This window comes from Apus apus, chromosome 1 (assembly GCF_020740795.1).
Source record: "Apus apus isolate bApuApu2 chromosome 1, bApuApu2.pri.cur, whole genome shotgun sequence".
NCBI lineage: Eukaryota > Metazoa > Chordata > Aves > Apodiformes > Apodidae > Apus > Apus apus.
Genome location: NC_067282.1, coordinates 185,103,516 through 185,126,253, shown reverse-complemented (window position 1 = coordinate 185,126,253; position 22,738 = coordinate 185,103,516). Strand labels below are relative to the sequence as shown.

General features: G+C 40.4%; 1 protein-coding gene across 1 annotated transcript; it reads right to left on the bottom strand.

Annotated features, from left to right (window-relative positions):
- Positions 1-165: 165 nt before the first annotated feature.
- Positions 166-22,248, bottom strand: HDAC10 (histone deacetylase 10). The gene is made up of 21 exons (XM_051618274.1): positions 21,908-22,248; positions 21,433-21,499; positions 20,121-20,255; positions 17,792-17,888; positions 17,067-17,164; positions 15,848-15,952; positions 15,569-15,637; positions 14,802-14,928; positions 14,289-14,354; positions 13,849-13,908; positions 13,377-13,466; positions 11,052-11,158; positions 9,400-9,467; positions 8,634-8,901; positions 7,929-8,019; positions 6,267-6,352; positions 5,705-5,758; positions 5,009-5,093; positions 4,394-4,579; positions 2,423-2,582; positions 166-1,731 (listed from the first exon to the last, which is right to left on the bottom strand). Exons 2-21 carry the CDS (start codon positions 21,495-21,497, stop codon positions 1,706-1,708), a joined length of 2,043 nt encoding a protein of 680 aa, XP_051474234.1. The 5' UTR covers positions 21,498-21,499; positions 21,908-22,248; the 3' UTR covers positions 166-1,705.
- Between the last annotated feature and the right edge of the window lie 490 nt (positions 22,249-22,738).

Below are 22,738 nucleotides of genomic sequence, written 5' to 3'. Positions count from 1 at the left end.
GATTTTAAAGAATTCCTGCCATACTTGCTCTTCCCGTGGGCGCTGTTGACACAAACAGGCTGTTCCCAGAAAGGAGCAGCCCGCGCTTGTGTTGTGTCCCGCGCCGCAGGACGTAGCTCTGCACCCTGGGGCCTCTGCAGCACTGGTTCTACCAACAGCAACACGTTTTCCCCCTCATCATTCATATTTTAATAAATTTGATAAAGATCTTAGAAAAATGCGTTTCAAAACACAGCTCTGGTATCATTCAAACGCTGTACAAATGCAGCTGAACAAAGGCAGGTAAAGGAACGAGCTGAGGTATTTCTGAGAAAATGCTTTTTCCTTGAAAACACCGAATTGCCTTTTTTTTTTTTTCCTCCCTCCAGAGGAGAGAGTGGGAGAAAGAATAAACCAACAAAGCTCCTGTTCTGAAAAATTCTGAAGCTAAACTTTGGCTGTTGCTCAGTTTCCAATCTAAAGTAAATACTTCCTGGAGTTTGAAGTCATGTTTAAAGAAATTCCAGACTGAAACAGAACCTCATTGTTTTCTTCAACTTTGGTTTTTTAAAAAGTTCGACATGGCTTTTAGTTTCTTTTGAAACAGACACTTAATTTTAAAATGTTTAAGTATTGGGTATAACTTCCCATGCAGCAATAACTGCAAACCAGTGTGGATGAGAAGGACACCACTGGCAACAGTTACAGACACCTGTGAAGACAGACTTCGTTACTCAAATTATGTAAAGTTGATCCCTGTAGCAACACCAGTATAAACGTAACTTAAAGTTTTTTAAAATCAAAAGGTCACATTATTGAAGCCACAGTCACACAAAAGGGCTCTTGAAAATGAGCCCAACATCGTGCCTGGAATGCTGCCACACGAGGCACACCAAGGATTTTGCCTCGGGATGTTTATTTCATTCTGGAGAATTCACATGAAGTCAGCCTGAGGCCACTCCCAAGCCTCTGAGGGTTTGGGCGTTTTATTTGTTATATAGGCAATTTACTTTTGAGGAGCAGGCAGAGTGAAGTCCTCTCTACACTACTTGATTCAATTATGTATTTGCAATTTTATATACACAAAATATTTGTCTTTTTTCTCTCATGTCCTGTGTAGTTCAGGAAATCAAACTTAATCACCACAGGTGTGACACAGGGCATGCATACACTAAAGCTCTTCAGCTGCTTCTCTTCCTTCACCATGTTAGGAAAATTCCTTAAATCAGATTAAGAAATTCAATTTTCTTAGCCTGGAAGATCCATTGTTCAACTTTAAAATCCCAAGGAAATGGTGGTGGTGGCAGCAGTGCAAGCACTCTGATATTATGTGAAATAATACTAAAATGTTTTGGCTGTTATGATTGGTCATTTCAGATGCCTGTCTTCTGGACTTCAACATTCAGGCAGTCAATCTACTGCACAAGCAAGTCTGACTTTACAATGTCACACATGACATAGGCTCCAATTTGCAGTAAGAGCACAGCAGTTGTTTTCAAGCGCCAGTCTTGAATAATTAGTGCCAATATAGCATTTGCAAGCACAATTCTCTAGCTGAAAATATGGATCTTTAGTATTTTTAAAACAGGAGACAATAGCTAATTGCTTGAAAAATTGCTAATTCTTTGAAAAAGCAACCACCTATTTTCCTGATGATTTAAAAGACAACATGAACAGCAACACACTTCCTTTTCCTTCTGCTGTGTAAAATTATTCTGAAGATAAGTCAATTTCTTGAAATCCCATCCTTCACTGAAAAGAACAGCAGTAAGAAAAACAGTTATTAATCAGCTCATACTGCAATTCTCAGCCCCATAAGAACATTGTTATTTGAACCAGACCACTGCTCTTGGCCACTTCTTTTGGCAGAAGAGCAGGGCACTTGCTTTCAGAGAGAGATGCCCACCTTTATCATCACTTTTTCAGCTGAAAATCAAAAGTTAATTCAGTAGAGAAATGTTTCTAGACAAGTATGCTTGAAAACACACACATCTGCCTGATCAGATTCCAGTACCAATGCAGTACCTGATCCTCAGCTATTTGTGAATGTACTTTAAGCATGACTAAGCACTGTTGAGTGATTTGTGGACAAGTTAAATGTCTAAAAATGTTATCCCATTCTATATTCAGAAAACATGTTAGCAATCAGAGCCAGTGCACATCTTATTAACCCATCTTTGAAACAAAACTACCAAAATATTAGGGGCTTAAAGTTTTGGAGTGACAGCATTCAGAGTTCCCAAGGGTACAGTTGTTATGCTGAGATTTGGTGCTTTCTGGCTCAAGTCACAGACTTAAAATCATTCAGTTTCGTTAACTGACATTAGATCAAGGTTCTCCCTCTGACTTTAAGATCCCACTTACAGGATCCAGCTGTATTTTATAATCTTTCCAGAAACTTTAATGTATTAATAAGAACTAATGATAAAATCAGACAACTTACCTGAACACTGAAGCATTTTCCATTCCTGCTGAAACTGGTCTCTTAATATTTTTATTTTGTTTACTTTTTCTTGGGTAGGAGGTACATACATGCCAAAGTGAGGTGGGGAAGCACCCACTAATCTTTTTGCTACACTTTGCATTAAATTTGTCTCTGTGTTCTGTTTAAGAAGAAAAACAAATACTTCTGGGAACCAAACTTTCTTTGTAATACATGAAATATTTTAAAACTAGTTTTGTAATTAAGTTGCAAGTATTAGTAGCAATAAGCAGCTTTCAATTTTCAAATAAAAACATGTCAAAATGGAGGTTTTTTTCTGAAAAAAGTAAATTAATTTTATGTCCAGTAAAACTCTCCCCCCCCCCGATATAGAACGATTCTCAGTTTTTCTTTTGTGATTGAAAAGAAACAGTGCTGGACTAAAGGCTGAAAAGTGTTAGGTGGGAAGGGGAGCAAGGAGCTTGTTTAGTTCATGCATCATTTATTCTCTAGCTGTAGAAAATAGTGATATATTTTGCTTCATCAAAACATTATTTTTGACTCCTGACAGTGTAAATCAGTGTCCTTTGCTCAGATAAATTATATTCTGAGGTGTCCATAGTCTATGAGGATTATTAACATTTATTTTGAAGACTGTAACTATTTTTAAAACATAAAAGTCTCTTTTCAATTATTCTAAAAATACAAGCCCACACATGGGAAAATCCCCCCACACTAAATAATCCTGTTATGGAGCTGCTTGCAGAGTACCAATGTAAAAGTCTCCGTCATTTATTAAATATGTATGTCTAACTTGCTTTTTATCTCCAAGTTTACCCTTCAGAATATCAATAATTCTTTCCATTTCACACTCCTAATTAGTAATGTGTAAATAGCCTATTTCTGTATACTCTGTATCAATGTACAAATTATATTAGCTTAGACAATTCATGTGTCAGCAAACGTAAATTAAAACAACATTTGAGAAGACTACAGTATAAAGTATGTCAAAATCCACTTAATTGGCAGCTTAATGAATAGTATGCCTTTAATTAGCTACTTGCTGAGAAACAGATTAGAATAAAATTGGATACATGGACAATTACTCATTGTTTCTCATTAAAGAAGAACTAGAAGGCACAAAAGCAATCAAAAGTTACTGTTTCACAGAACACACAGAGAAATTGTGTTACTGACTGCTACAAGATGCTGCAGAGGCCAAGACTGTAAATTGAGTTCTTTAAGAGATTAGACCAATTCAAGGAAGATATACTCATTAGCACTTATCACACACTGGTCTGGACACAGCATCCAACTTCCTAAATTTAGAAATCCTTAATGTGGTAGTGTATGGAAAACCTAGACTAGGGAATGATCCATATATTCTCTATTTTCTTTCCCATGCTCTCTACCAAAAACATGAAGCTTGGGTAGATTGGTCCTCGGGTAAGTATTATGACAATCAAGTTAACTTAAAGGTATGTGCCATTTTTATTTATCTTCTACACAAGGGAAGCTGTGTGTGATAAAAGTACAGCCTGGGGGAGAAGAGAGGAAATCTAGTGTTTCATGATACACAGGACAAGGGGCTGCTTTCAATCACATTTTGATGGAAAGAGGCCATATAACTAACAAGTGTCTCTTTTCAGCTGACAATTCCGAGCTGTGAAACCCGGGAGGAAAGGGAAGTTAATACCCAAACTGTGGCAAACTGTCAGAACGTCTACTGTCTACAGATGTATGACCATGCCTCAGCTTCTCAACCATGCAGGCTGCCTGCAGCTCCCTGTACATCTCTGTCTGGTCATGTTCTCAGGCCAGAGAGAAATTTGGGCTGTTGGCATGCTGAACTCAGAGGTACCAAAGACAGGCAGTACAGATACAGCCTGTATTTTCTACTGGGAACTGCGGAGCAGTTCATATCATGCTGCTGCTTGATTTGAGTTCTGTCCTAGGCACTCTGAGGTACCACAACTTAGCACTACTTCTTACCTCAATCACCGCAAAAATCCGAGACTCGGCTAATCCTTGTAGCAAAGCAAAAAGCAGAGAAATCCCACTTATTCCAAGGCTTCGGTTTGGTCCCACGGCTATTACTGTCAAGTCAGGCTGATAACTGTATGCTACAGGAAGAATGAATCCAAGTACAGCAGAAAAGAAGTCATTTCCTTCAGCATCCTTTAACAACAATGAGAAATTGTTTAGCACGACTGTGAGGCACCATATTCCCACATATAAAACAAAACAGTAAAGTGAATCTCAAACAGCTTTTGATTGACCTAGGAAACAGGATACTGATCAATAGATCAGTATTTTCATATTAAACATGCTGATTATTATTATTTTCCTTAGTGTCTTTGCACTGTAATTGCCTTCTTGAAGATGGACTACAGTAGCTACCTTCATTCCTCAAACCTATGTATTCCAATACACTCTAAACATCTGCAAAGGAGTAGTACCCTGGCAAGGGCAAGTACAGAAAATATTTTCAAAGGCCCAAATCACAGTGAAGGGTGTAATTCTTAGCATCAATTTAGGAATTAATAAATAAATTCTATTACTTCTGTTAAAAAAGTTTTTCTCTTGTTTCTAGAAAGGGCATCTTACCTCTTTCCAGTTTAAAGAAATGTAGTGCTTGGAGCTGGTCTTTACAGACTGTTCTTTCTCACAAATATGTATCATGAGCATTTTTCTGTAAATAAAAACCATACCTGAGTATTTAACCAGCAATTTCCACCAAGATAAAAAGATCTTTTATTATTCTTTAAATATTAACTTGTAACATAAAAGCAAATAACTATTTGCATTACTACATGCCATAATGTAAACACCAATTAAAACTGAAATCCTTTTTAAGGCATTTTTTAAAAGAGTGTTAAAGACTATTGGCAAAGTACTTTTAAGAAAAAGGGGAAGTGGCAAAAAAAAAAAGTTACAGATAAGTAAAGCTGGCTTTCAATAAGGAACTCAGTATCAGCAGTATGTGACCCCTGCAATTTTAGGGGGGTACACCCTACATAGAGAAGGCAATTTTTAATTATAATTTTATATTTTCAATACTCTTTAAAAAATAATCTAAATTTTGATTAATATAGAAGGATTATACTTTAAACCTACCACTAAACTTATGAAGTGGCACTTAGAGACAGCAGTTTGTCTTTAGAGATATATTTGGAGATGTTTTACATTTTGTCCCATGCTAGACTTAATGATCATGAGCTCATGACTCATTCCTTAGTGCAGATTTCATCATACACGTAAAGCCCTTGGGATCTGACCCCCTGAAGAAAAAACAAACCTCACCTATCTTCTGTGCTTGGTATGATTTGCATGTCTCCAATAAAGATGCAAAGCACCCTGCAGAAAACAATGAAAAATATACAGACATTTACATCTACAAGTTATTTTTTTCAATTAGTGCAATTTGCTTAAAGAGTTTGCATGTAGATTAGATGCATAAAAAGAAATTATATTGTTTCTGAATCTGATCCATTAGAAGTGTAAAGAAAACACATTTATGATGGCTCAAATGAACAACTTTTCTCTCAACAAATACTGTGGAGAAAAGACAAAAAAAAAAAAAAAATCAAGAAAATGTCCTCAGGACAAAACCAAAGTCTCACAGAGAAAATGTAGGCTAGCACAGCAGTCATCCTTAGAAACGTTTTGCCTTTGGTAAGGCAAAAGGTTTTTGCTGGCATATACAATATTGTATTGTATTACTATATATTGAAAATGTTATGTGTGTGGAGATGCTGTTTGTTTTAAAATGAAGGTTTCAAAGGCAATTTGCCACATTTCACACACTTCTATCTTATTCTCACATTTTGTCAAAGGGCCTCAAATGCAAAAGATATAAATTCACCTTTGAAATCCGAAACGAAGAGAATGTCTTAGTGCAACAGCAACAGAAACAGAAGATGTGGGTGATTCTGCAATTCCATTGCATACCTACAAAATATATATTTTTCATTCAGCAATAATTAATGCTTCATAGGATCATGCAATTCCTTATTTGTAACAACTGTATTTTTACTTTTTTACATGTGTAATTTAAACAAAGCTACAGATGTATGAAAGGGATCTTAGTCATTGTAGTAGGGCTAATCCATTTCCTACAGAAAGGCCCTACTTGATTATTATGCCCAAGAGCTGTTCTGTTACTTCAAAAGTATGGTGCTATGCTGAAAGGCAACTGTAAAATCAGCTTTTGCAGGGGAAGGTGATCCTTACTGGTTCTCTTGATAGTCTGCAGATTGGATACACCCAGTGTGCCAGTAGGCAAACTGCACCAGAAAAACACACCCTATGAGAACGAGGTTGTCCCTAAATTCTAATTCTGACTCATCCTTTAACCTAGGCAAGCTATTCCTTTCTGGAAAATATGAGTGCAGTAGTCAGTCAACCTCCCAGCATTCATTGGTGCTGTGTAGTGCTTTAAACTCATCATGAAAGCTAGGCAAAAAACAATGCATGCTCCCTCTTCACTCCCTTTTTGTATTTGTCAGCACAAAAAGCTCAGCTTAACATCTACAACTCATGAAAACTTCTACTTCTCTTTGCAAGTTACCATTTAAAAAAAAAAAAAATCTACTTATAGGCTCTCCTAGAGGAACGTGCAGTCTATAGTTAGTAATTTGTCCCCAAAATCTGCATACATGACTTCCAACAGCAAGAAGATGGCTTGCAAGAAAGAGGATTCTGGCAGTTCTCTTCCTTGCAGGTCTGGTACTTTAAAGAGAGCATTAAGCCAAGGGAGAGACTGATTTATTATGATGTAATAATCTTTTGGTTTCTTAACTTGTTTGCAGTTTTTCTCTATGTATAAAAACTTGGAGAAGCAAAAACAGAAGCATGCACCCTCTAAGCCTGCCTTCTTTTCATTCCTGACCCTGCAAGAACCACAATACTGAACTGGAATGACAGTTTGGAATCACAGCATACATTGGTGTTTTCAACAGCTCCACTTAAGCAACGTGTGTTTGTATAAATCAAAATTTACTTGAGTAAATTGTTGTACAAACAATGGTAAGTGGGTGCAGCTGCACATAGCATGGCATCTTGAAGTGAAGGGTAATGCAGAAATAAACTCTTTCCTAAAGACAGAAGGCAAAACTCTGCTCCATGACAGTAAATTTTTTTACATTTCTTGCTCAGATTCCTTGCTGCTGCTCACTGGTGCTTTACACCAACCCCCGCTCACTTCAGATGGGAGAGTGAATGCCTGGCTCACCTGTATGTCTGAGAGTGGTGAGGATGTTCCTACTAACTCCTATGCTGTGACTGCAGAAAAGCAGGACAATGGCTTCCCCAAAGATCATCAGAAATATGTCTTGGGGTTAACTTCCCCATAATAGTTGTTTTCTCTTCCTGCATACTCACTTTTGTAGCTAAGCATATTCTGGTTTAGGTTAGTGGGGTTGTGAACTACACAGTAACTAGTGTCTGAGCAACAATATAGCGGAAGCAGAAATCAGGAATACAACTCTCCCCCCTCCCCTCCAAGATCAAAGCAATTTATTATTACCTCCTTCTTAAGTATTTTATCTAGGATGGCCAACATACTGCCAAGAGAGAGCAAAGTTCTGTCCTCTTTCACAAGGTCTGCATAAAAGCCACTGTAAAATAAATTATCCAAAGAAAAACTAGATTACAGGCAATAATGCTTTTGAAGAGGACATTGATACTTTGCAGTTAGTATTGAGAGGGTATACGGTTTTCTACAGATGCTACATATTCATTCTCAAAAATCTAGCAGTAAGATGACAGCGTTGTTGCCTGACAGTCTTGAGATGTCTAAACCTGTCTCAATTCTGCACTGGAAAGAAAACAAAAATGTCTGATAATATTTAGGAAACACAGTTCTGTCAAAATCTGAATTTCTAAGACAAAAAGTTGAGCTCAAATCAGACCAGGTTGGTATTTTCTTCAGCTAAAAGCAAACAAAGAGCTTTGCATCCAAGCAAAACTGCTTTTTAAATTAAAACATTTGCACTGTGGCTGCTGAAATAGCCTCTCTAAAAGTATTCTGATTATACTTTAATCTTTAAAGGACTTCAAGGCTACAAGTGATAACCAACATCAATGTCTTCACTTTTCAAAGGAATAAACTCTGGTTATAATTGAGTAGACTAAGGCCAAAAAGACAACCACAGCAGAGAGTCAGATGACAGTCTGTACAGAGACCTCTCATCCTCATCATTATGTTGAAAATTAAATAGATAGGACCAACCTGACAAGAGCTTTTATCTCGTTTTTGTCCATTTCCTTCACTAAGTGAACAGGTGCAGGGAGCAGATGTGCTGAACCTTTAGAGTCAGTTGCTGTTTTGATGGGAGGCACTGGAAATAGAATATTTTTCATGTGCCGTTCCAAAAACCTTTCTACTTTGACAATTTCATCCTTGTTGGTTGTCTTAGATTCATCTTCTGTGGAGGGATTTGGATCAGCCTTCTGTGGGAAGTGCAGTTTGGTGCTCAAATTTTGTAAAAATGATGTGTCTGGAAAGAAAACAAAAAAGAGAGGTTTCACATGTATTAATTCCCCAGCAATGTGTTAATATTTAGTTACATTTATTTACACTTATTTACAAAAAAGAGTACATCTGTAGTCATAGTATGCATATTTATTTCCTTGCACCAGCTACAATGTTTCCACCTATAAATGGTATTTTTCAGTGCTGTTACATTTGTTTTAATCTAGTGAAAGGTCATGAATGATGATAAATCTTATGCCCATATTTTTGACACAGAAAACATCATCCTCAAAGATACCAAAGCACTACTTTTTTGGCATGATGTTTGCCATCTTCAGAAGTTCTTTTCAAGCAAGGTGAAGACGTGGCCTTGAATGAAGCCTCACACTGCTTCATCAGTCACTTGATTAATAACTGGTAGTTCAGTTATTTTAATGTAATGGTATTAATCTTCATTATTTTGAATTTCTGTATTAATCCCTTTACCAATCAGATTTGCTTGAAGAAAGAGAAGACTGATTACCTTCATACATCAACCATTTCCAGTAGGGTTTATGTGCTGCTCTCACATTTTGAATAGATTCAACAGCACTAGAAAAGAAACAGGATTAACAGTATCAGCACTAATGAAACTCCAGGAAACATAACTTCCCTCAATGAAACAGTAAAAACAAAAAATCCAGCTGGAAATGAACAAGCTCCGGTCTATTCCAAGTATGCAGAACAGAATGATAAAGGGAATGAGAGTCAATGGGGCAGATTCCTTGGAAAGATCAGATTTGAGAGTCCAAAAAAGAAAAGCGAAGAACACACACAGTATGTACACGTTTACACACACTGAGTGAAATCCTGACCCTGTTGGTGGAGGAAGCACACCTGTCCCTGACTTCAGGAAAAGCAGGATTTCACCTGTCTTTGTTCTGTCAGAGGTTTTATCTACAGAATGTAAAGATGTAGTTAGAGTCACTCAAATTACTCTCTGTTCAGGAACAAAGCAAGTCACATTCCCTGGTATCCTTTTTGTTGAAATCTCTCATTATCATTGGTATTGGCAGCACTATACTCCAATGGACCTATTTCATTAGCTCTCATACAAACATAATGCAGGTCATGTTAAATCCAGGACAAATTCTGCATACTTGGAGATTCTTTGTAAGGATGATAGCAATCTGAGATACTATAGTTGGTAGATAAGAAAGAGAGGTGATACAGGGGCTATGGGATATACTGGGAGCAAAATAACCAGCTTTGCTCCACCAGAGTTTACAAAAAACAACTCTGCCCACAGCCTGTATATATTTACACTGCTTCCCTGACTGACCTGAGCTCCAAGTTTTAACTAATGCAGCCAACTGGCAGGTGCTGCCTTCTACCCACCAAAATGCATGAGGAGCATTACTGCTAGAAAAAAAAGTGTGGGACAACCATTGAGGTGGGAGAGAGACTGAGGATGGAACATGGAGATGTGGAGGAGATGGTACAGATGGGTAGAGAGAAAGATGCTGCTTAGAACTCTTTAGATGCTGTGGGACCAATTCTGGCCCAAGGTTTAGCATGCTTTACTAGGTCGGATTCACCACTATGCTAACACAATCTTACTGTCCCCAAAAAGAAGTTAGGCCCAAAGTTTAATTATCTTGGTACAGTTCCACACAGTTGAGAGCTTTTGCACCCCAGGCCTTGATACTCCAAATTTCAGAAACACGAAGAGTTATCGAGACTGGCTCTGCTCAACAACAGCTCTCACTGATGAGAGAAAGGTTAGCTCCAGCTATTGCTGTACTACAGCAACTGAAGTGGCTCTGGGGAACTAATCCTTGCAATTACATACTTTCCCAATTACTGGCTGTTATTGACTGACATTGCCTTAATCACAGCAGGATTGTCTCAGCCTCGAGTGAGATGGATCTCTACAGGTTAACAAGGCCCAATAACAAAGACTATACTATTATATAAGGCATTAAAAAGTTCTCACAACTTGAACTAATTTCAGAAACGAGTATACAAAAACTGTACCTTGGATGATAACTTTTGGAAAGCAAGTTATCCAAAGCAGAAAATAATATATTATAAAGCATCATATTAAACCTTGCTTTAGCAAAATGTTCAAAGCACGCATTTCTTTAGTCTCTTTGATAAATGTGTAGGTTGTTGTAAAATTCTTCATATCCTTACCTTAGGCAAGGTGCCATTTCTCCAGTTATTTGAGGTATAGGATCTCCAAGCAAAGTTTTTACAGTCATGCAGACTGATTCAGACAATGACTTTAAGTGGTATCCACCCTAGGAAAAATATTTTGTGTCACTTAAGGAACATGTACTTGTAACATCTATCTGAATATCATAACAGAAAACAAATTAAACTTCTGAAAAATATCTGCATTTACAGAAGTGGCAGATGATACAGAAGTACATCTAAGTCACTGGCTTTCAATATGAAAACAGAAAGTTAAAGGCTACTTGCTGAACTTCACTGGCACCCCATAATTCAACTAATTTCATCATGGTTTGATTAATTTTGGAAATCAATCTTGACTTTGCCATGAAATCCCTGGAAGCATATACCTTTGCCATTCCTACCCATGACAGAAACAATTCTTGTGGAACATTTTTTAGAAGGCACATACTATCTCTGTCCTCTAAATTCTCTGTACAAGGGAAATCTCCCACAGCCTGACACTTTTAAAGTATGCTTGTCCTAATGGTTTGGCAGAATTTGGGAACAACTGGAGATAAATTTAAGACTGCTACACTGCAGCTGATATGCTTCTTGCATACCACCTGTGGAGAAGTCACATAATTGTGTTAGAAGAGGATGCTTCCTTGCACTTCAGCTAGTAGACAGAAATATCTGTAACAGGTAGGAAAGAAGGATGATGGATGAAAGGTCATGCAGAACAGAGCTCAAGTGAATCAATTCATAAACAGTTCACTCATGGAGACCTTGTTGGCATTAGCATTTCTTTCACACACTTATTTACCTGAAAAGCCACCACTTTTATAACATGCAGCAGAAACAGGGAGTTGAAATCTAGATTTCAAAAGGAGGAAACATTTTTCATTTTTTTAAAAAGAGCTCTTAAAAAAAGAGCTTGCATAGGGACTTTTAATCAAAAAAGAGATCATTTAGTAAGGGCTCCATTATTAAGTAGGAGTATATTTGGGTTACAGGTTTTTTAAAATCCCATGGAGTAAGACATACTTGTAAAAACATTGATAATGCAGCTTATTCACTAAATTAATTTTAATTATTTGGGATTATGCAGAGTAAGAGACTAGTCACTGTTCAGAAGAAATTATCATATTTGTGGAGGATATGGTTTGGTTTTTTAACAATGAGCATATGCTCCTCTGTTTCAAAATTTGAAGTTAAAAAAATCAGTTTTTAACACATGCATTTCACAGAATCACAGAATCGTTGTGGTTGGAAAGGACCTCTGAGAACACTGAGCCCAACCATCAGCACCCAACCCAACCACCCAACCAACCACACACACCCCACCAAAAAACTCCCACAACCTCGGCCACTAGAGCATGCCCTGAAGTGCCATATCTACATGTTTCTTGAATACCTCCAAGGATGGTGACTCAACCACCTCCCTGGGCAGCCTGTTCCAGTGCCTGACCACTCTTTCAGTAAAGAAATTCTTCATGATATTCAATCTGAATCTCCCCTGCTGCAATTTCAAGCCATTTCCTCTGGTCCTGTCATGATTTACTTGGGAGAAGAGGCCAACACCCACCCCCGTACAACCTCCTTTCAGGTAGTTGGAGAAAGCAATGAGGTCTCCCTCAGCCTCCTCCAAACTAAACACCCCCAGTTCCCTCAGCTGCTTCTCATATGACTTGTGCTCTAGACCCTTCACCAGCTTGGTAGCTCTCCTCTGAACATGCTCCAGCACCTCAACGTCCCTGTTATAGTAAGGGGCCCAGAACTGCACACAGTACTTGAGGTGCAGCCTCACCACTGCTGAGTACAGAAGTATGATCACTTCCCTACTCCTGTTGGTCATGCTATTCCTGATACAGGCGCCAGGATGCTGTTGGCCTTCTTGGCTACCTGGGCACACTGCTGGCTCATGTTCATCTAGCTGTCAACCAGCACCCCCAGGTCCTTTTCTACTGGACAGCTTTCCAGACATTCTTCCCCAAGCCTCTAGTGCTGCCTGGAGTTGTTGTGACTGAAATGCTTGGCCTTGTTGAACCTCATACAATTGGTCTTGGCCCATCGATCCAGCCTGTCCAGGTCCTTGTGTAGAGCCTTCCTACCCTCAAGCAGATCAACACTCCCACCAATTTGGTGTCGTTTGCAAACTGTTACTTTTTTTAATGTGTAAGAGCATTGTCAAATCTTAGCCATTTTGCACTCCTCATTCTCAAAAGCAATATTATAAGAATACATAATTTTGATAAGAACTTTCACTTCTTCCCTTCTAAGCTTGCTCTATATGGCTCCAATATAAAGACCCTTCCCCTGGGAGTATATTTCCAAGGTTTTTACCTCTAGGATGACACAGAGCTTTCCATTAGCTAACTGCATCAGGAAATGGGTAAGGTGGGCAAAAACCTCAGGAGTGGCATTCATCTGACCCTGAAAGAAAGAAAGAAAAAAAACCTAACAGATAAATCCTTGACTCAAAACCATTGGCAATCCCCATCCCCCCTGCAATCTGAATGCCATGGGTCTGAATTGGAATACTGGAACACTTGCCTGTCATTGTACCCAATATAATGCTGAACCAACTCCTTTAAAGGAAGGTGCAAAACACAATGCATTTATTATGCCAATGGGGTAGTTTGTTGTTACATGATTGTTGTAGTATTTAATGAGCTGGGGTCAGCTTAAAGATTTGAACGTGTATTTTTAGCTTGGTCAAAGAGAACTTAACCTAGCAATCACAGGACATTTAAGAGGTAGGAATACTTTGCAAAAAGATTCATGTCTGACAATATGAAGGCCACAAGTTACTTACTTCAGGGTCTCCAATTCCAGAATCATATCCAGAGGAGACAAGAACCAGTTCAGGATCAAACTGTTACAAAACAGAGAGAATTGTAGCACATTCTCATGTCCCATTTTCAATTTTGTACTGGGATTTCAACCATACTATTTTCAGCTGTTTTTTCAGCTAGAATATAAATACAAAGACTCTACTTGAATAAATAATGACATTACCCTTTTATACTATTTTCATCCCTGCTAGAGAAGTTGCAGATCGTTATATTTATTATTTAGAAGCTAGAATTCCATAAATATTATTCAGTTGATCAGGACATTATTTATACCAGAAGAAATAACATGCTACTGACAGCTACTGCATTTCTACAAAACATTCAATGGCACCTGCTCAACAAGTACTCAGGAAGTAGTCTTTGGTTTTGCTATTCAAACAGCAGAGCAGTAAAAAATTACCTCAAAAGCCGTTGGAAGCAATACATGGAAGAATGCAGCAAGATAATCTGAATTTCCCATCCCAACCTGCAAAATGTGAGAAACATAGGTCATATTTTCCTGTTGGAATAACAAATTTTCTAAGGTTCTAAAAGACTTTAGGGAGAGATAGTATCAAAAGTGAAAAATAAAGGAACCTTATGAGATCAAGCAAAACAAACTCTTTTTAAGTAAAGTGCATAAATAGCCACCATTATTTCTCATCTCCTGAAACACCTTCTGTTTTGATGCCTAGGCAAGATATTAAAGAAAAAAACATGTACATGTTTCTCTCTCACTCTTTCCTTTTTTTTTTTTTTTTTAAACATTCATGTATCCTGAGACCTGTTCTTAGCAGACATTCCACTGACAGAAAGGAGGCACACTGTGCTAAGATAACCACAAGGCAAGTGAAGCAGCGCACTTCTCAGAAAGTATTATGTATGAGACAGAAAGCTATTATATTTGCTTTGTTGTGCCGTAAACAACATTTACCTTATTCCAAGGCAAATTTATGTTAAACCCTTTTCCTTTTCCCAGACCCACAGCATCATAGTCAGATTCTTTAAGTGATGGCCAGAATTCCTGATGTTCATAGCGATGCCAGGAAAAATACAAAACACTGAAAGATAAAAAAACCCAACCCTCTGACTTGAGGAAAATATTCTGAAACCAACTTCATATCCTAAACTTGGTGACTGAAAGCATAAAAATAGAATTGTCCTTTCCCCTTAGTTATCTTAGTGGGCCGTGGACTGCAAAACTAAGTACAGTGAGTCTTATGCAAAAATTAACTTAGGACAACTGCTAAAAAATACTGTATGTATACAATCACTTAAAAACAAAGACAAGGCATTTTCAAAAGAAAAGACTTCTTTCTAGAATCTAATTCTGTGGCTTTTCAGAAAGCAATATAAAGCATGTGCTTTATCCAGCTATTTCAATACCTGAACTAAAAGATTCCTGAACACAGAGAAGAGATATTTCCTGAATACTGTCACCAAGGGATCTCCTAACTGGTAAATCAAAGTGGTCATATTGCTCATTTTGATTGTTATTCTTCACAGTAGAATAAATTTACTTTTTTTTATTGTTAGAATTTTCCCTCTATTTGGTAACAGTAAAAACAACAGCTAGACTAAAATAACAACGAGAATGTTTTGTAAGATTCTAGCTTCAGAAAGTTAAGAAATCTTTTTCCTTATAGAGGAAAACAATATTTAACAAGCTAACATAAAAAATAAATTAAGTATCCTTCAAACCTTGGATCCTCTACAAATATGTATTGAGTTCCTTGCCCGTGGTGCACATCCCAGTCAACAATTAGGATTCTGCATGGATCAGTAAAAGAAAACATTCAGGGTAAGAAACAAAGAACCACAGCATCTTGATCTAAAGGAGGTACAGATGAATAATGTTTTTCTGTCCTAAAAGTTACATGACACTCAGAAAGCTCTAGACATTAATCTAGAACAGCACAATGTCATCTGAGTACCATATTTGCATATAATAAGCTTCTCTAGGGTCAACCACGCACTTACCTCTGCAGACCATATTTCAGTTTTGCATATTCTGCTGCAATAGCAACATTGTTGAACAAACAGAACCCATTAGCTGCATTTCTCTGGCTATGGTGACCTGGAGGCCTACAACAAAGTTTTATATGGTTAATCACAACAAAGGAAATTTTGGGGAGAAGTGAAGACTTTCTCACGTATTTCTGGGGAATTGGATGGCCACAACCAGAGAGTTGTGGTCAATTGTTCAGTGTCCCAGTGGAGGCAAGTGACAAATGGTGTTCCTCAGGGGTCAGTATTGGGACCAGTGCTGTTTAACATCTTTGTTGGAGACATGGACAGTGGGATTGAGTGTATTCTCAGCAAGTTTGCTGACAATACCAAGCTGTGTGGAGTAGTTGACACCCTAGAGGGAAGGGATGCCACCCAGAGGGACCTTGACAGGCTGGAGAGGTGGGCTAGTGACAATCTCATGAAGTTCAACAAGGCCGAGTGCATGGTCCTGCACCTGGGTCAGTGCAACCCCAAGCACAAATACAGGCTGGAGGGAGAATGGCTAGAGAGCAGTCCTGAGGAGAAGGATGCGGGGGTATCAGTAGATGAGAAGCTCAACACGAGCCACCAGTGTGCGCTCGCAGCGCATCTAAAGAAGTGTGGCCAGCAGGGCCAGGGAGGTGATTCTGCCCCTCTGCTCTGTTCTGGTGAGACTCCACCTGGAGTGCTGTGTACAGCTGTGGTGCCCTCAGCACAGGAAAGACATGGAGCTGTTGGAGTGGGTCCAGAGAAGGGCCACAAAGGTGATCCAAGGGCTGGAGCACCTCTGCTATGAAGACAGGATGAGAGAGTTGGGGCTGTTCAGTCTGGAGAATGGAGGGCTCTGGGGACATCTCACAGCGGCCTTCCAGTACCTGGAAGGGGCCTACAGGAAAGCTGGGGAGAGGCTTTTCACCAGAGAGATCAGTGATAGGACAACGGGTAATGGTTTTTAACTGAAAGAGGGGAGATTTAGGTTAGACATCCTGACAAAATTCTTTACTATGAGGGTAGTAAGGCACTGGAATGGGTTGCCTGGGGAGGTTGTTAATGCTCCCTCCTTGGAGGTATTTAAGGCCAGGCTGGATGAGGCCTGTGCAGCCTGGTCTAGTGTGAGAGGTGTCCCTGTTCATGGCAGGGAGGTTAGAACCTGATGATCTTTAAGGTTCCTTCCAGCCTTAACCATTCTATGATTCTATGATTTTCTTACCTTACTAATGCCATTCCATTGCACACTTTTCCTGACATCACAGCATCCACCAGCTGCAAAGTTGCTCCTACTGCTAGTCTGGCACACCGATATGTGTTCTGAAAAAAATGAATCTCCTAGTTGTCATCAACCACTCACCAGCTTGTTTTAAAGTCATCACACCTGATGTTCTTTTGCACCCTTCACAACACAAATTCCAAGGTTCTTTCTAGTAGGTTTACCTGTGATTTTCATATCCTTTATAAGAATGTTCTTCTGGAGCAGTTAAGAAACAGGAGATGGATATATTGAGCTGACTAGTGGAATAACATGGAAAAAATAACACTGAAACTAACAATGAAACCTTACAGAACCAAAACATGAAAGACTTAATCTCTATTTCCTGGCACAACATTTAAGAGTGACTGTTACCGTAATGTTATTTGCAGGTCACTAATGGTCTACACTGATACTAAGTGATAAAAAAAAAGAGCTAAATTTTGAGTAGTGTGCTATAATGGCACGATGCAATTACAGAATACTCCACATGACACTTAAAACAATTTAAATTACAGGAGTATACTAAACTAGACACAAATAGCAATAACATCATACATATATTTAAGTCTACTTATATATAGCAAAAAATGCATAGTTGATTTTCTCCTACTTAGAAAAGTGCCACTCAGATGCAAAAGTATTAACACCTGTAATTCCCACTAAAGGAAGCAGTTTAACTTACACACCGGATGAAAGAAAAAAGCATCATAATTTCCAGAGACTCTTTTCAGTTCCTCTTCATTCATTGTCTGGGTGCTCTTCGCCACTTCCAAGTGATCTGAACTGCAGAGGAGAGAGAGATTAACATAACAGTTAACTAAGCAAATAGACCTAAGTTGTGGGTTTTTTTAATGCAAAATGTATTGATAAGTAACAGAATATATGTTAAAATAGGCTTTCTGTCAGACTCCACAAGTCCAATAGGTACTCTGGAACACTAGTTGCAGGATATAGAGAAAAAAATAAGGAACGCAATGAAGGCGAGTGTCCTGGTTTGAGCCAGGATGAAGCCAGGACAGCAAGGATTCTTGGATATCTTAAGTACATGACATCCTTCCCTTTTTCCAGTGGCAAAAGCAATTGCTTTCAAAAAAAGGCTCTTTGTTCATCATGCACAATCTGTTTTGCAGTCCACACTGCATATAGACACCATCCCAACAAGAACTGAATTAGGATTCTGATGGTCATCAGAGTGTGAATTTTACCTCTGAGAACATTTGTCCAGTGCTCCCTTGTTCTATGGAAAACAACTATTTTAATTAATCCCTTATCCTAATTCCCTCTTTTCACTGGTTCAAGAGTGCAGTAAGTATTAGGGCACTAGAATCTATGTTCCTCTAATTCTCCACCACTGCTTTCCTGCCTTGTGTAGTGTAGGCTGAACACAACTTCTTTCCCATCTGTGGCCTAATCCAGGACATAATGACCACATGTATTCCTCTAGGTGGACAATACCAAAGCAACCAGAATTCCACAACAAAATGAGACACACTGTCTAATGGAAATCAAGCTAAACAGTGGCTTCACAATGAAGGCACTGACAGGAATAAAAACACATGTACCTGAATGACTACATAATTACTAGTTTAACTTCATCAGCAGCCTCATAAGTAACTGCTAACACAAACAAAACCTTTTTATAGGAGTTACAGATTTGTTTCAATCTACAAGTTTTTTAGAAAGGAAAGGTCCTCTAGGTTACCTATGGAAATCAAGACAAGACTTAGTAAAATCATATGTCTGCAGTCATGTAGCAGGAGCAACTCAACTGGAAATACTCATTAAGCCTCTTCTGTACCCAAACAGCAATATATTTACTATGAAAATAAATTGTATTGGTACACAGCACTAATTGCATTCTAACAAACAAGTATGTAGTTAGGAAAAAATACTGTCCTGGAAGCTAAAAATTGAAGCATGACTTAGGCTCTAGCTGTGGTCCTCATCACAGACGTCAGGGCCTTGAGTGCATCCCTTCCCTCCTGGCGTTTGGCTACTGGGTTCAGAACTAGCAGAGACAGTACAGCTGGTCACCTTAAAAGAGAGCTAGAAGGAGTCTTAGAGGCCCCCTCTGAACAGCTCTGCTTCGGCAGAGGCTCCCTCTCCTTCTCTTGACACTTGCATTTATGATAAGGTGCTCACCCTTGGCTACACTGCAGCTGTGTTGTGTAGCCATGTCTGTCACCTGAACATGAACCCCACTAATCTGGGCCTGGACCCTGAACTGTGGACTGACTCCCTATCTGAACCTCAGACTTGCCATGGCACTATGGCCTTGGCAGGCAGTCTAAACTCATGGCTGATCTGGTTACCATCACTGGACCAGTGCTGCTTGCCTTGTTTGGGTACTATGGGATTGTGCCTTTGACCACGAAGCCACTGCCTCTGGCTGGTTTCTCATCAAGCTCTGCTCCCCAAGTCCCCTTGTCTTTCAGAGAAGGCCACCCTTATCGCTCCCTGACCAGGGTGAAGGAGCACACAAGCAACACATAGAATCATCTGCAGATGGCTGCAGAATCATCACACCCAGGTGTCAAACGCCCAAGCAGCCTTCACTGCCACGACTTCAGAATGGGCAGGCTGCTGTTCTACTTATATTTCCCCTCTCCAGAACTGGTTGCAGAGTTCTTCTGTTTGGCTCACTCTGTCTCAAAGATGCTCGGGAGATAGAGGAGATCATCATCTTTCTAAAGAAATACTATTTTTTCTACACTTTTAAAAAAGTTTTGTCCCCATTTTTATTAGAAATTTACTTTTAATCCTATGTAGAAATCAACACTCATTGCTTAAGAATCCAAAGAGTGGAGAATAGGGATTTAGCAGAATAGCAGCTTCATACTTGAGCACCTACACCATACTTAACATTATTTGTCCAACTTTAACTGTGACACATTAAAATTACTGGAAGTCCTTGAGTCTTAGAGCACTCCTTTTCAAATGGAGCAAAATATGACCTGAAGGTACAAGATCTGTTATTTCACTGAATTTGAATGGTGATGAAAGTAAGCTTCAGACCTGTGAACCAACAGGATCTCCTCCTCACTTCCTTCTCTGGCAGGCACACGGACACATCTTTCCAGAAGATGGTAACATTTAAGCTGCTCATAGGAGGCCGAGAGTCTTTCTGGCACTTCAATATCACAAACAGGACTAAAAATAAGCAATAATCATATTACTACAATACCATAGCAGCACACCTAACAAATGCACTTCATAATGCCTAGCTTTTAACTTCCTGCTGGTAAGAGGATTCATTACCCTCATAAAGGGACATGTGAGAGTAAAAGAAAATCTTTAAATACCTATTGTTTCGGAATTGAGCCAAAAATTGGTTGTAAAATATGTAAACAGAAAATATATATTCTTCTTTAATAAAAAAGAAACACAATTGCATCGCTTTTTTGGTTTATCTTTCACCACTGAAAGTAGCAATGCTTAACTACAGCCACTGAAATGAAAATCTGGAGATTACAATGAAGGTAATACCTGACGGGGGCCTACAGGAAAGCTGGGGAGGGACTTTTTACAAGGGCTTGTAGTGTAAGGACAAGAGGTAATGGATCAAAACTGGAAGAGGGGAGACTTAGGCTAGACATTATAAGGAAATTCTTTAGTGTGAGGGTGCTGAGACACTGGAACAGGTTGTCCAGGAAGCTGTGGAAGCCCCATCCCTGGAAGTGTGCAAGGCCAGGCTGGATGGAGCTCTGAGCAACCTGATCTAGTGGGAGGTTTCCCTACCCTTGTAGGGGGTTTGGAACTAGATGATCTTTAAGGTCCCTTCCAACTCAAACCATTCCATGTTTCTATGATTCTACGGTGAAAGAGAAGTGGGTTTGGGAGAGAAGACAACAGTGGACTGTTACTCTGGGCTCCACAAAGGTACTGGTCTACTTTACATAAGTTTAAGCAAGTGGCATCTAACAATGTCTAACTGAAAGCAATTGATGGGTTTCAGCTGAGTGAGTACATCTGTGTATTTCTTCTAAGATCAAGGATACTTTACCTTTATAAACAATTTAACTACCTTGAAATACTTTCTTTAGGGGGCTACTCAGATGCCTAAAGCTAACACATCTTGTTAAGGCCTATGAGACTGGAGACCTACAGCTTCTGAAACCCAGCTTCAGATTATCATTATGGCATTTGGATACGAATTGGGAACAAAACAAAAAAAATTCTCCAAAACTTTAAAGACTTTCTAATTACTAGGAAAATTACAGGGTTTCTATCACTCTAGGCGTTTCTAATTACATTTACAAGAGTTACGTTTACTTAGTGCAGAAGTCCTAATAAGAATCTGCCAATAAAAAGGACGGCAGTGACTTACTCGCTCCAAAGGAGTTTATGAGTGGTCATCTCCGCATCGTAAACCAGCGCTGTTCCTGAAGCCATTGCTACAGACGGAACAAACCCAAAGTCTCAAGGCAGTATTTCACACAGGAAAACACATTAAAACAACCGTATGAGTTAGGGAGAACATACGACATACACAGCGTATCTGCTTGTATGACGATTTTTGCACTTTCGACTTTGTACTTTCCGAAGGAAAAACAAAGCAGAATAGAACACTTAGGAGGAGCCCTGAGAAGCGGGAGGGGCGAGGCAGGAGCGCCAAGCAACGGCACAGACCGGGAACCTGGATGCGTGCAGGCTGGCTTCACCGCCACCTGCCCTCCCGAGCCCCGGTGCAGGTGTTCCTGCGGCAGGTGGAGGGGCCGCGGCCTCTCCGGGCACCTCCGGCCCTCGCCGAGGCCCCGCAGCAGCGGGGGCGAGGCCCGCAGAGCCCGCCGCTGCAGACTCACCTGCCGCGGCTGCGCTGCAACAGCTGCTCGTGAAAACTCCAGCTACAAAACCACCAAGTATGGCAGCCGGGATTCTATACACACCGCCAACACCGCAGCTACAGGGACCTGCTGTGTTCGAAAAGTTTTCGGTCTTTCAAAAAACCCAGAAGAGGCACTTAAGAGAAACAAAGAAGCCGAGGCGCAGAATGGCGGCACCAACCCGCTCCGCCGGCCGCCTCACCGCAGCCCCGGAGGCCGCGGGCCCGCCCCGCTGCCCGGGCAGCCCCCGCACGGAGCCGCCCGCAGGGCCCGGCCCCGGCGGTGCCGAGGGCGGGAAGCCGGACGCCTCTGCGAGCAGCCCCGGCTTGGGCCGCCGGGAACGCCCGGCTCGGCTCCCGGGGCGTGTCGAGCCGCGTCCCCGCCCCGCCGCGGAACGGGGCCTGCCCAGCGGGTGCGCGGGGCTCGGCTCTCGGCTCTCGGCGCCTCGGCGCGGTGTGTGGCGGGAGGGGAGCCTGGGGAGGAACCGTCTGTGCGGGAAGGCCCCTCCCCGGTGCCCGAGCTCCCTGAAGCAGGGCTGGCAGCCGGGGTTGTGTTTTCGTGCCAAGGAGAGTTCAAGCACAGGCGTTGCTGAGGTTTTAGTACAGAACAAATCCAAGAGAAGAACCAAACAGAACGCAACCCTGGGCTCCATGGTACCCTCTAAGGTGAGGAGACATAAACCAACAACTTGATGAGAAGTGGCTGCTCCACCTGTGCAGGGACACGGCCTCGCTCTCGGCAGGCAGACCCCGCGCCCCTCGCGCCAGGCCCGGGCGCTGCTGCTTCCCCGGCAGCTCCTCCGAGGGGCAC